Source organism: Phascolarctos cinereus, unplaced genomic scaffold (assembly GCF_003287225.1).
Source record: "Phascolarctos cinereus isolate Bilbo 61053 unplaced genomic scaffold, phaCin_HiC Scaffold_2;HRSCAF=192, whole genome shotgun sequence".
Lineage (NCBI taxonomy): Eukaryota > Metazoa > Chordata > Mammalia > Diprotodontia > Phascolarctidae > Phascolarctos > Phascolarctos cinereus.
The window spans coordinates 228,544,656-228,559,114 of NW_027555625.1; the positions used below are offsets into that span (position 1 = coordinate 228,544,656).

At 44.5% G+C, this 14,459-nt stretch overlaps 1 protein-coding gene across 1 annotated transcript; it reads right to left on the reverse strand.

Moving 5' to 3' along the window:
- Positions 1-1,020: 1,020 nt before the first annotated feature.
- Positions 1,021-9,509, reverse strand: OCSTAMP (osteoclast stimulatory transmembrane protein). Its single transcript, XM_020984138.2, has 3 exons — positions 9,356-9,509; positions 3,727-4,720; positions 1,021-2,400 (listed from the first exon to the last, which is right to left on the reverse strand). The coding sequence occupies exons 1-3, from the start codon at positions 9,397-9,399 to the stop codon at positions 2,023-2,025; spliced, it is 1,416 nt and encodes a 471-aa protein (XP_020839797.1). The 5' UTR covers positions 9,400-9,509; the 3' UTR covers positions 1,021-2,022.
- Positions 9,510-14,459: the final 4,950 nt, after the last annotated feature.

Sequence of the window (14,459 nt, forward strand, 5' to 3'; positions counted from 1 at the left end):
AAACAGGAAGTTGATAATCCCCCAACAGACCTCACCTGGCATATTATATGGAGAGTTCTGGGCATCACAATTTTAAAATCACAGTAGACGTGAAAACAACGGATAATGATGGGCCTTGAGTTTATGCTCTATAGCCTAAAGAAGAGATTTGTGGGACCATGAGAACTACCTCCATGTAATAAAGAGCTATCATTTAAAGGAGGCACTAGTTTGTTCTGGTTTTCCTTAGAGGGCAGAACCAGGGGCAATGAGAGGAAGGTGCAAAGAAGCTAATTTAGGCTTGACATCAGAAAAACAAAACAAAACAAAACTTTGTAATAATTGGAGATACCTGAAAGTGGAATGGGCTATATCAGGAAGTGGTGGTTTTCCCTATCTTGGAGATCTTAGAGCCTGGAGGACCACTTTCTTGTTATATCAGAGCCAAGAGTTCTTTCATGGATGGTTGGCCCTTCCAGTTCTCAAATTATAATTCTATGACTGTTAAGGTCCCTTCCAGTTCTGTGATCTCTGCTTTGTGATTAGTAGACAGACTTTCTGATTATTAAAGACAGTCTGGAATCTTAGGATTCTCCAATTAGAAGCTCACAAAACCTTGGAGTGATAGGGAGAGACCTTAGAGGAACATGTTCCAACCCTTTACTCCGCATAGCAACTCCCTGAACCATCTCCTGGCAGCCTCTTGTCTGAATACTTCCTATGATAGAGAACCCATTACTAGTTATATTTGTTAGAAAATTATTCCTTATAAAGTAAAGGAATAAGTCTCCTTGTAGCTTTCCCCCATTAGTCCAAGTCCCATGTCTAAGCAAAACAAGTTTACGTCTCTTCCCTGTGACAGATGCTGGAAGTCAATAATCATGCCCTCCACCCTTCTCTTCTCAAGGCTAAACATTCCTTGTTTTCCTCATTCTCTAAGAGGCAGAGAGTAGAATTAGTCTTTCCCTACACCAAGTTTAAAAGATACAGTTTTAATTTAAATGAAAGCCGGAATTATTTACACATAGTTTAATAGACACATCTATTGATAAATATTTATTAAATGCTCAGCTCCACCCTGGACAGGGTAGGGTGGAGACAGAGGCAATGGACGCAGGTCTGGCCATCATGGAACTCTGATTTGGGGAGATGAGTCACCATCAGGAAATGATCAAAGAGCAAAATAAAACAGCTCGGAACCATGGTCAAAACTGACCAGAAGAGCTAGAAAAGCATGTCAAACCATAAACCTTGTTACCTGCTCTAAAGCAACAAAGCAGAAAAATATAAATAGAGTCAAGAGAGCTTTGAGAATTCAGGAGGGTCTAAAATAGGCCGTGGGAAAACAGTGTGGTGGAAGAAGAAGAGCCCCAGTTTTGGAGCCAGAGGGCTCAGGTTTGAATTCTAGCTCTGCTACCATCTGCTTAAGGAGGGAAAGAGTATTGGTTCTAGACTGAGAATATCTATCTGGGTTCAAACCACGCCACCATCACTTGGTATATGTGTGACCTTGGAGAAGTCCATTGATCTCTATGGAACCCAGTTCTATCTATACAAATGGCAGGGTTGACCTAGCTGGCCTTTGAGGTTCTAGAACTTTCCAGTTCTTGAGCTATGAACCTAAGAACTTTTCTTCTCTGGTCTTCAGTTTCCTCCTCTGTAAGATGAGAAGGATGGATTAGAACATAAATTTCTTGAGAGCAGGGCTTGCTTCATTTTTTGTCATTGTGTCCCTTTTGACTAGCGCTGTACCCAGAACATAGTAGGTGCTTACTAAAGGCTTGCGGATCAATTGGTTTGTTTTGAGGTCCATTCCTTTCTTTTCTGACTTTCATTTTGAGATGCCTTCCAGCTTGGGTGTTCCAGCTGGGTTCAAATCCTACGTGGGAAGAATTTGACAGCCTAGAAAGGGGGCTCTGTCTTCCTTCAGAAGGTCTGAGGGGGTGACCCAGGGGAGCATCCCTGAGATTCTCACAGCATTCTAAGGTACCCCCCCAATCCTCAACTCCTCACTTGTCTGAATGGTCCCAGACCCAATCCAGACTAGGGGACTAGGGAATGTGAGCAAGAGGAAACTCGGGCATGTATGGATTCTACCTGCCTCTTCTGATGGCTTCGGTGGAGCCTGGCAAACAGGTATCGGGCCCTCTGCTCCTCCCGAGCCTGGAAGAATGAGGCAGCCACTCTGTGGCCCAGCCGGCGGGCATAGGTCTCCAGGAAGACTGTGGCAGAAGCAAAGAGGAAGAGGGTCCCAGCGGCCAATGCAGCTGTGTATTGTGGGGGATGAGCTGAGTGTAACTGGCAACTGGCCGAGGTGAAGCGTAGCTCCCACTTATATGAGTCTTGGTATGTGTCCGAGGATCTCTCTTCAGAAGGCTGATTGAAGATGAAGGAGACGAAGGCAAGGACTGTGTACTTGGCCTAGAAGGGTAGGGGGAGACACCAAAGGTGAGGGTATAGTGTAGAAGCCATTTCTCCTAGGCATTCCTCAGGAGACCCTAACACTGATTGACTGTGACCTTGGCTAATTCATTTCTGTTCAGTTTCCTCCTCCTTAAAGTGAGGGGGAATTGGTTTAGGCAGGAGTGGGTAACCTGTGGCCTTCTAGGTCCTTGGGTATGGCCTTTTGACTGAGTCCAAGTTTTACAGAACAAATCCTTTTATTAAGAGGATTTGTTTTGTGAAATTTGGATTCAGTCACAGGGGCACAGTTGAGGACCCAGAGGGGCCACATGTGGCCTCGAGGCCAGGTTCCCCACCCCTGGTTTAGAGAATTCCTGTGGTCTTCCAAGCTGTAAAATTCCACATTTTATGTTCTAAAGTTCCTTCTGGCTCTGACGTTCTATGTTCTAAGGTTCTTTCCATCTCTGACATTCTGTGTGTTCTAAAGTCCCTTTCAGGTCTAATATTTTGTGTTGTAAGGTTCCTCCCAGCTCTGACATTCTACATCCTAAGGTTCCTCCCAGCTCTGACATTCTACATCCTAAGGTTCCTTCCAGCTCTGACATTCTACATCCTAAGGTTCCTCCCAGCTCTGACATTCTATATCCTAAGGTTCCTCCCAGCTCTGGCATCTGTATTCCAAAATATCTTCCAGAACTAAACCCATGGTCTGATTTCTTGAAGGAAGTTTGACACCTTCCTCCCTCGGTGGCCAACCCCATGATGAGGGAGCTCTTTGAGGTCCTTTGGTTGGCTGGTGGTCTAAACTTCAAGCCTTGTTCAGCGTAGTAAGAGTTTACATTCTGCCAGCCCAGCTTTTGGGAGCTCAAGGGTTACCTCCATTCTAGGATGACACATGGCCTCTACAAAATGGAAGTCATAGATTTGAGAGTTGGGAAAGACCCAGGTCTGCCTGATTCCAAGAACCAACTATCTATCCACTCCAGCATTCCATTTCTCTATTCTGTGTATGTACCACATTCTAAGACCTTGTCTAGGGGGTATCAGGTAGATAGAGCACTGGCCCTGGAGTCAGGAGGACCTGAGTTTAAATCTGGCCTCAGACCCTTATTAGCTGTGTGACACCCGGGCAAGTCACTTAATCCCAGTTGCCTAAAAAAAAAATCTAAGACCTTGTCTAGCTCTGATGTTCTATGTGCAAGTTTGTGTGCAGATTGAAGATGATCACTTTGAAGGCCTCCCCCAAGCACTGGGTCTTCCCCACCTCCCAAACCATATTAGGAACCCAAGGGCCTCCCAGCCCTCTGCCTCCAGCCCCCTTCCCTCCATTCCTCTTCCACTCACATCATACTTGATGCTCAGATGGATGGGCAGCGTAGGCAGCTTCTGGGCCCAGTCCACAGCCATGCGCGCCAGAAGGAAGGCCACATAATCTGCAGCCACAATCACAGCCATGGCCCCCAGGGGCATACCCAGAAATGCCAGGCGAAAGAGACAGTGGAAAATTTCAGCCCGGGAGAGCTTCAGGCCAGTCGTCCTGAGGACCAGAGCTGGAGGAGATGCTGCCAGGGGACTGTCCTGGTTCTCTCTGAGCAGCTGCTCCAGTTGTTTGCTGTGATAGAGGTTATCAAACTGCAGGTTGGTCAGATAGCCCTTCAGATACCACGTAGACTCAGACAGGAGGGAGAGTATGAAGATTCCAGCCAGCACCCGACTGGTGCCCAGAGCCAGTCCCCGGACCAGTGCCTCCAGGGCCGACACATCCTCATAGACTCTCTGGGTGGCCACAAGCATCTGGAGATACAGGGCAGAGCAGTTGCTAGTGGTCTCCAGAGTCAGTCCCCGCCCAGCTGCCTGGTCCAGTGCCACTGTGGCAGCCTCTAGCTGGTGGGTAGAGTTGAGCAGGCTCTCCAGAGAGCCCTGGGCCACACACCTTAGCACCTGGGTGGTAGCACCCACATTGGCCAGAATGTTGGGTACCACATGAGTGGCCAGCTCGGCAAAACCAGATGACAGAAGCAGGCGGCGCCCTTGCCTCGTGCCTAATGTGGGCACGGTGATGGCAAGCAGACACCGGGCTGGGTGGACTAGACCCAGGGCCAGGAAAAGCAAGAAGCCACAAGCCATGGCTCCTGTCACAGAGGTCCTTACTGAGTAGACCAGGGAGACAGTCAACCAGTTGTAGGCGAGCCCACCAGCAGCCCCAGAGATGAGAGCGCACAGCAGAAGCTGAATTAATAGTTGCCCGCAGCTGGCTGGGACAGGCTTTGAATATACCTCCCAGGCTGCCAGCAGCAGTGCCTGGGCCTTTGGAAGCCCCGAATGCCAAAGCCACCTCCTGTGTGGGGGAGACCAGGAGGAAACCTCTGTGAGCTCAGGAAGAGCCAAAAGATCATGAAATTTTAAGAGTAGGAGGAATCTTAGAGACCCCCACCCCCATTTTATAAACAGAGAAACTGAGGCCCAGAGAGATTGTGACCTAGCTGCTAGTACTTTCCCGCCACTCAGGGTTACCTTGTATCTATGTGTTTAGCTTGTATATACCTATATATACGCACAGTCCTTGGTAACAAGGACTGTCTTGCCTTTGCCTCTGTATCTGTCCCAGCACATAGTAGGTGCTTAATAAATGCTTGTTGATTGACCACAGGCACACAGGTAACAAAAAGAAGAGCTGGGATTTCCTAGGATGATAGCTCTCCAGCTTGAAGGTACCTCAGAGGCCATCAAGACTATCCCCTTAATTTGAAAGATGGGGAAACTGAGGCTCAGGAAGGTAACTAACTTGCCCAAGGTCATATGGATAGTAAAGGGGGACTGAAACCCAGATCCTCTGACTCCATAACCCATGCTTTTTCCATTCTACCAACAACAATCTTCAGACTCTAAATCAGAGGGTTTTGTTTTTCTCTGTTCCGTAACACTGTGCCTCAGTCTAGCATTCAAGGCCCTAGGAAACCTGACCTCAAACAGTCTTTCTAGATTTTCCCTACCTTTCCACATACCTGCACTTTGAGCCCTACTTGTTTACTGGCAAATCCTTGTCTGCCACCATGGAACCACCACGTCACGGAAAGGCCCAGCCTCAGTGTGTCAACATCACTTACACATTCCTCTTCTGTCAACTTCATCTCCACAATGACTGCCTTGCCCCCTTACCTGCTTCCCTTCCTGCATCCTCCCCACTTCTTCCAGCTCCACTTTATCTTTTATCTTCCCCTATTAGGCTCCTCGAAGGCAGGGCTGTACTGTTTTCTTGCTTTCGTGTGCCTGACATTAGCGCAGTGCCTGACACATAGTAAATGGTTAATAAATGCTCTATCTATCCATCCAATCATCTGTCTATCTATCTATCCATCTATCTATCCATGTCTATACATCCAATTTTCTATATAGCTATCCAGCTGTCCATCCAATTTTCTGTCTAGTTATCCATCCAGTCATCTCTTTCTTTTTTTTCTTTTACTTCCTTCCTTCCTTCTTCCCTTCTCTCTCTCTCTTTCTCTCTCTCTCTGTAAGGGCCAGATTATAGAAAACCTTGAATACCAGGCTGAAGTATTTGAGAAGCAGCATGGCACAGTAGAAAGGGCACTGATTTTGTAATCAGAAGACCTGGGTTCAAATATCAGTTGCTTACTACCTGTGTGACCTTGGGCAAGTCATTGAACTTTTCTGAGCCTCAGAACAGTCCGAGCCTTACTTGTAAAATGAAGTGACTAGGCTAGTTTATCTCTAAGTTTTTCCTCCTAAATCTAAGTCTTCTGATAGTTGACAGGTCAATGCCACCTCTTCCAAGAAGCCATCCCTGAGTGTCTATACCTGAAAGTGATTCTCCCTTCTCTGAACTCCTGTAACACTGAATTTGTACCTAGATCATGGCCTCCTCCCATTCTGCCTTATATCATGTTTATATGTGGAAATAGTCTATATTTCTATATTGAAGCAGGTAGTAAAGGTATTACTAGCCCCACTTTATAACTGAGGAAACTGAGTCTCAGAGATGTCAAATGAATCACCCTTGGTCACACGGCTAAAAAGCATTGAAGTTAGTATCTGAAGTTAGCTCTCTTCTGACTCCAGGTTCAGTTTTCTTTTCACTAAATCATGCTGCCTATTAGCTCCTCAAACTAGCCTGCAAACTGGCAGTATAGTCAGTTTATCTTTGTTTATCCTATAAAACTCCTCTGTTTCTTCATTTTGTCCCCAGAGCAGGTACCTTCTCTCCATTCCCCTCCCCCACCCTTCTGCTTTTCTGTTTCCTTTGGTTTGTTGTGTCCTCATCCCACCCCCCACCCCCACCCCCCATTAAACTGTGAGCTCCTTAAGGACAGGGATTATCTTTTGCTTTTCTTTCTATCCCTAGTGCCTAACACAGTGCCTGCACACAGTAGGTGCTTGCAAAATATTACTTGACTGACTAACCTTCCCTATAGTTGGTGCTCAGTGTTTGTTGCATAAATCAATAAATAAATGAGAAAGGAGGGGCAGCTAGGTGGTGCAGTAAATAGAGCTCTGGCCTTGGAGTCAGGAGGACCTGAATTCAAATCCAGCCACAGACACTTAACACTTATTAGCTGTGTGACCCTGGGCAAGTCACTTAACCCCAATCGCCTCACCAAAAAGCTAAATAAACAAATAACCAAACAAACAAATAAATAAATAAGTAAATGAGGAAGGGAGGGAGGGAGGGAGTGAATTAATGAAAAGCACCATCCTCTCGAAAATCTCCCCCTTCTTAGGTCTCCAGACCCTAACTTCTCCCTCTCCATCTTTGATCCCATAGTGAAGTAGTCAGAAGACCTGAATTTGATTCTGACTGTAATATTTAATGATTGTGTTACCTTAGGCATGTCACTTCTCCTGTCTGAATCTCAATTTCTGTTTCTGTAAAACTAGACTGAAAAAAATCACTCTCCTTAGCTGGCCAAGTCTGCTTCTGCCTGACCTATAACAACTATCCTCAGAGTCATCCAGAAGGCAGCCTCTTTTTCCCCTAAAGCTAGTGTGAAGAAAGTGCTTTGTGAATACTCAGAGTGAGGAACTGTGATTCTCATCATCTCTGATTAGCTTGCTGTCCCCATCCTCTGGCCCTCTGGCTCTCTTGCTACCCAGGGAGGAGCTCTAACTCCAAGTAGAAAGGCACTTCTCCACATGACCATATAAGGAGATGTGGAAGTGACCCATGGTCTGGGAAGGAGGGCATGCCATTGGGGTGGAGTATTGTGTGGGTGGACCAGTCACAGGCCTGCTTTTATTATGAATTGGAGATGATCATAGTAATACACTGCTTTACAATTTATAAAATGCTTTTACTTTTATTTGAAGGCTTAAAGTCCATCCCAATTCTGTGTTTGAAGGCCTGAGATTTTTTCAGTTCTGATCACCTCTGATCTATGGTCTAAATCTCAGGGGTGGCCTCAAGGACACATGTGGCCCTCTAGGTCATCAAGTGTGGCCTTTTGATTAAATATAAAGCTTGGATTTAATCAAAGATCTGCACTTGAGGACCTAGAGGGCTACATGTGGCCTCAAGGCCACAGATTCCCCAACCCTGCTCCCAGCTCTGATATTATGTTCTGAGGTTCAAGGCCTTCTCGTTCTGATCTTCTCTAATGTCTAAAGTCCTTCCTAGCTCTGCTATCCTGTGTTCTAAGATCTATTACAGTCCTTCTCACTTCTGATCACCTCTGTCCCAAGGACTAAGGGCACTCCTGGATCTGATACTCAGTATTCTAAGGACCAAAGCTTTTCTTGGTTCTGATCATCTCTGCTCTAAAGTCTAAGGTTCCTCCCAGGTCAGATATTGTGTTCCAAGATCTAATGGGATCCTTCTCACTTTTGATCATGGCTTCTCTGAAGTCTCTCCCAACTCTGATGTCCTGTGTTCTAAGGTCCCAGCTCTGACGTCCCGTGCTCTAAGGTCCAAGATCCCTTCTATGATTTCATTTAAACCTTTCCACAGATTGCCTGGGGAGGTCATCTGGGTGGGGATTATTATTCTTAATTTCCAGACCAGGTGCCTGAGGTCCGGGGAAGCATTGCTATGTCCCAACAGCAGAACCCACCTGTTCTTCATGACTATACCTATGCTGACCTCATCTCCTCCCATGTTCATAGGGAGCTGAAATTCTCTCAGGGGCAGCCCAGGACCTACCTGGGAATCTCTGACTCTGATCTCACACCATAAACCACCCCTTTCTGTCATTGGCCAGCCCTTGGTGTTCTCATCTTCAAAACAGGGCATGGAGAACCTCTCTCCTCGGAGGCCAATTTCAAATGTCCTGTTGACATGTAGTGCCTAGCTAATGCATCTACCCACTGCCATCTAGGAATGACCTCCCTTTTCAGGTATCCTCAATGCTACAACATCTTCCCTCTTCCCTCCAGATCCCCCCTATCCAGGGTCCCAGTTCTGCTTTCGGCTTTCCACGGGGACAGGGAACCAATCTGATAAAACAAACTGTTGCTCCAAATGTAGGATGTACTTTTGCCTGAGTGTAGCTTAGATAAAACTTGAACTGTGGCCTCTTGTTAGTCTCATTTTAAAATTTCTACACACACACACACACACACACACACACACACACACACACACACATGTTTTCTTTCCAGAGATTCATTTTAAAGTCACAGCCTATTTTCAGACCAATATAACAAATCTATGACCACAATTGTGGTCATAGATAGAACTTCCCACCCAGAACTCTCTCATCCCCCAGGTAACCTATGTTCATTTTATAAGAGGCTTTCCAGATGGCTCTGAGGATAGTTGTTTTTAGTCAGGCAGAAGGGGATGACAATATCCTGGCCAGCTGAAGGGAGTGATACTTTACGCTACGGTGGCCTTGGGATATCCCACAAACCACCAAGCAGGTGCCTGTGGATTTCGTCTTTGTCCAGGACCAGCTCCAGAAGGCACCTGCTGGGGCAGTATCCTGTAATCCAAACCTCCCCTCCCCGTACTCCAGCCTACCTCATTCTGACCAGCTGCTCCTCAGTCCTCTGAAGATTCTTCATGCTCCTAGAATAATATTTGTCCACAAATCAGACAGAAGATAGGTAGGTGCCTTAGCAGAAGAGGAAGTACATATGTAAGTGGAACTGATCAGCTGGGATGTGGGGGAAGTAACCACTTCTGCTTTAGGGACCTTTAAAAATGGTTCCCACCCCCACCCTCTGCTTATGGCCTGTTTGACATCACCAGACACTGGGTAGGAGGAGGGATGGGATTAGTGGGGCACAGTGTGGATGAAGAACTATAAAATTCTTAAGGCTTCTGTCAGGGAACATAGGATTTTTTAAAAACTATTTTTTTAAACATTTGTTTAAATTCTCTCCCTCTCTCCATCCCCTCCCCTTCTCATTGAGAAGGCAAGCAATGTGATATCAATTACATGGGTGAAGTCATGCAAGACATATCTTTGTAATTAGCTGCATTGCAAAAAACAAAAAAGAGGAAAAAGTATATTTCAATCTGTATTCAGAGTTCATGAGTTCTCTGTGTGAAGGTAGATAGCAGTTTTGACCATGAGTCCTTTGAACTGTCTTGGATCATTGCATTGATCAAATGAGTCTTTCACAACTGAACATCATTATAATACTGCTGTTACTGGGTACAATGCTCTGCTAGGCCTGCTCATTTCCCTTTGCATCCAGTTCAACCATCCCCCTCATCATTTCTTATGGCACAATACTATTCCATCACATTCATATACCATGACTTATTTATTCATTCCCCAATTTATGGGCATCCCCTCCATTTCCAATTCTTCGCCACCACTGGAAGAGCTGCTATAAATATTTTTGGACGTTCTTTCCTTTTTTTTTCATCTGTGAGATACAGACCTAGCAGTGGTGTTTATACACAGTTTTATTGTCTCTTGTGCATAGTTCCAAATTGGAACATAGGATTTAGAGTTGGGAAGAGATCACTTAGTCCAACCCCTTCATTTTACAGAGGAAGAAACTGAGGTCCAAAGAGATTAAAAATGGCTTGTCTCAGGTCACCCATATATTAAGTAGGAGGACCAAGATTTGGACCGAGATGCTCTGACACCTAATATGACTATATATACCACTCCGCCTCTCCATATGCCACTGTTCAGGTAGCCTTGAAGCTGGTAGGAGGGGCCCCATCCTCACTCCAGACTCTTAGCCCTGTGGTTGGTCGAGGTAGTGGGGTAGGCATTGTTCCAACCAAATGATCAGGAATGTCCAGAGCAAGGCAAGAGCTTCAAGGTGAGTAAAAGGACTGAAGCCCATGCTGAATGAAAACTGGGAGCAAAAGCCCTGCACCATTTAGCAAGAAGTCAGGCAGCAAGCATTGATTAAGGGCCCACTGTGTTCCATCCACTGAGAAGAGGTTTAGGGGGAATATGACAGCAGTCTTCAAATATCTGAAAGGCTGCCATGGGTGACCCTGTATCATTTGCATCCCCTCTTGAAGCCTAAATTTTTTTATCTGTCAAATGGAGATAATGAAAATTGGCCTAGAAATCTCACAGTTATGAATATTAATACAGAACATAGATGCAAAAGTGCTTTAAAAAGTTAAAGGTACAAGAGAAATATAAAAATTATAGTTGTGAACACTATTATTAATGATAATTTTATTAAATTAATTATTTTCAGTGCCGCTGGTAGCATCTTATGCTCGAAATGTCTCCTCTCAGTAGTTAGTAGTGTTCAGGATGGGACTGATTGTGCCTTAGATAATGAGCTCCCTGTCACTGGAAGTATTCAAGCAGAAGCTATAAGGAATACTGTAAAAGGGATTACAGACTGCTGAGGGCCCTACCAGCTCTGAGCTTCTAGCATTCTATGAGTTGTAGGTTATAACTAATTCTTATTATGCTTTGAGGTTTTCAAAAATTATTTTCAACTACCAAAATGCTTTATTGATTCTCTTTTTTCATATCTGCTTTAAAGTTTAGAAAGCACTTTCCTCCCAGCAATCCTGTGAAGTAAGAGGTATAGGTATTATTGTCACTTTTTAAAGTATTATTGTCTGATGGTCTCCCATTGGAAAACTAATGTCCACGATCACATAGATAATTAGAGGGGTGAGGGGGAGGTGCAGTGGAGCTGAAACCAAACCCCACAACCTACATCTACTATACCACACTCTGCCTACTCCTAGGGTCTATGATTCTGAGGGTCAAAGGTTTCAAGATTGCCTTGTTCTAAGATTCTATGATTCTAACATTCTATGTAATTATGAAATTCCAAGATTTGATGATTCTAAGAGATATGGCAAAGGCACTTGTCAGCTGAGAATGAAAATGTGTTTGTCAAATATTATGGAGAAGGATGATAGATGATTATAACTAGTATCCCCTTATAAAACAGCAAGAAGTAGTAGAGGGAAGAACAAATTTACAGAAAGGTTAGTGAGAAAGCCAGCCAATCAAAAACGTCACAAGTGAATTTAAGGATGAAACAGGTTGGAAGACACCAAACAAATGAAAAGCGGAAAAGATCTGTAAAGATGTCTATGTCTTTTCTCCATCATTTGCAGTGGAGCCACCACATTTGGACTCAGATACCACAATGCCTGATGTACTGCATAAAAAAGTAGAAATAAGATAAAAATATATAAAAATGAGAAGAGCAGCTTGACAAGATCAAGTATACCCAGAGGAGGTTTGCACTGGAATTTACACAATTACGAAGGCATTGAAGGAATCAGTTACCAAGGTCTCTAAAAGAGCAGAGAACTGGAAAACAACCTAAGACATTATTAACAAAAAAGTGACATGAATATTCCTAAAAATTTTTATAATAACAATAACAGAGCAATAACAGAGAAAATTATGTTCAATAAACCTATGATTATTAATATCAAGTAAATCATAAAATAGAGATAGGTACGCTTGCCTAAGGAATTTGCCACCTTTGTGGAAAGGCCACAGGGTGAATGAGACTTACCCCAGGTTGTCAGCATATTTACAGCAATTATAAAGTGCTTCTCCATAAGTCATGGAATCTCAGTGTTTAACAAATTGAAGTTGAGGGTCATCCAAAGGATAACAGGAAGGTGAATTATGTGCACCAGTAGACTTAGGACAGTATGTTAGGAGCGAAGATCCTCTCAGTGTCATCAGAGAGATGTGACTGGAAAAGGAGGTGGGTTGGGAAGGCCAAAAGAATTCCCGATGATCTGTTCACCACTTGTCCTAAGTAAGATAACACTTATTCCTAATGAAAATGTCCATATCTCTACAAGACCTCCAAAGAAGGATATTGAGGCTAAGAATTCTAGGATGCCCTCCCCTTCCTTTTTGAGGACAGAAGGGTAGCCATCCCCTTCATTTATAGATTGAGCTGGTTTAGGACCTGAGAACCCTTGAGATTGTTCACTGCCTTCTGAATCATCAAATGAGGACTAAATTTGATGAGGCAAAGGTTCAGTGTTGAATGTGTGGAGCCAAGGAGAGTTTTAATAAACTCCCTGAGTACTCATCTGTATCTTGGTTTGAAAGGGAAGTTATGATTGTTGACCTGTGAGGATGATGTCAGAGGAACACAACCTGGCCCTTTCACAGCCCATACCTTCTCTTGTGGGCCTCCTGACCCTCCTCATCCCCTAGACCTCTGGTCTAGAGTTGCTGTGGGGATGAGACTGATTGGGCAATTGCAACATCTTAAAATAATAAATCAAATTCCACTTGGGGCAAAAGAAACTTCTCCAGAAATAGGATCTTGGGCTTAAGAGCTAGGAGGGACATTAGAGTACAGCCATGCATAGAGCATGGAGGAAGAGGAAGGGCCAGTGGTGATATCTGCCTGGAGGGGTGCTAGCCCCTGCTCCAGCCACCCCAGTCTTATAGTAGGCTATGCCTCAGAGATCAGTTCATTTAACATGCTGTGAACAAGACTCATCTTCCTTTAGAGCCAGAGTTCTTAATCTGGGGTCCATGACCTTGGTGTTGTTTCATTTTTTTGATATTTTGGTAACTATTTCAATATTTGGTTTCCTATGTAGTTTACTTTATACATTTAAAAAATATTCTTCTGAGAAAGGGTCTGTAGGCTTCACCAGACTGCCAAATGGATCCATAACACACACAAAAATGATTGAGAACCCCTGCCTAGGAGTTTTACAGCTTATGAAGCACTTTCTTCCCATCATTTCTTGTGGCAGTTAAGTATTGCAATTGCAGGCCTGCACAACATACTGCCCTCGGGCCCCTCACGGCCCGCCAAAGTGGCCCACAGGCGGTATGTTGTGCAGACCTGTTTTATATTCTCTACATTTTTCACTGGCCGCCTGAAATCCTTTCACCATAAGTGGCCCATGGGCCGAATGTTGTGTAGGCCTACAATAGATAGAACACCAGACCTGGAGTCAGGAAGACCTGAGTTCAGGGGCAGCTAGGTGGTGCAGTGGATAGAGCACCGGCCCTCAAGTCAGGAGACCTGAGTTCAAATTCGGCCTCAGACCAAACACTTGACACATTACTAGCTGTGTGACCCTGGGCAAGTCACTTAACCCAATTGCCTAAAAGCAAAAAAAAAAAAAAGACCTGAGTTCAAATCTGACATCAGACCTTTGTCTGCCTCCATTTCCTCATCTGTAAAATGGGAATAGTAATAGCATCTACATCCCAGGGTTGTGGTGAGCACATAGTGAGATAAGATTTGTGAAGTATTTTGCTAACATTAAAGCACCTTATAAATGCTAGCTATTGTTATCATCATTATCATTATTCCTTCACAGTAGTCCGGAGAGCACAAGTATGATTAGTCCCATTTTACCGAGGAACAAACCAAGGTCCCCTGAGGTGGATTGACTTGTGAAGGGAAAAGGAAGTATGGTGTAATGAGAACACTGGGCTTAGAGTCAGAAGACTTTCACTTTCCAAATCTGTAAAAACGAAAGAGTTGGAGGATGTTATCTCTCTAAGCATTATTATGACTATGATTATGACTATTCCCACTTAACAGAGGAGGTAACTGAAGCATGGAAAAGTGAAGAGAGAGCAGGCTGTAGAGACTGGAGCATTAAACTTGGAGTCAGGAAGACCTGGGTTCAGCTCCTTCCTACACTTGCTGTGTGATCATGGGCAAGTCACAAC

Bases quoted from the DNA above. Each gene is read 5' to 3' on its own strand.
- OCSTAMP (XM_020984138.2), bottom strand. From the start codon at position 9,399: ATGAAGAATCTTCAGAGGACTGAGGAGCAGCTGGTCAGAATGAG. The intron at 4,721-9,355 runs GTAGGCTGGAGT...TCCCCCACACAG, and splicing joins GAGCAGCTGGTCAGAATGAG to GAGGTGGCTTTGGCATTCGG. The intron at 2,401-3,726 runs GTGAGTGGAAGA...CTACCCTTCTAG, and splicing joins ATCTGAGCATCAAGTATGAT to GCCAAGTACACAGTCCTTGC.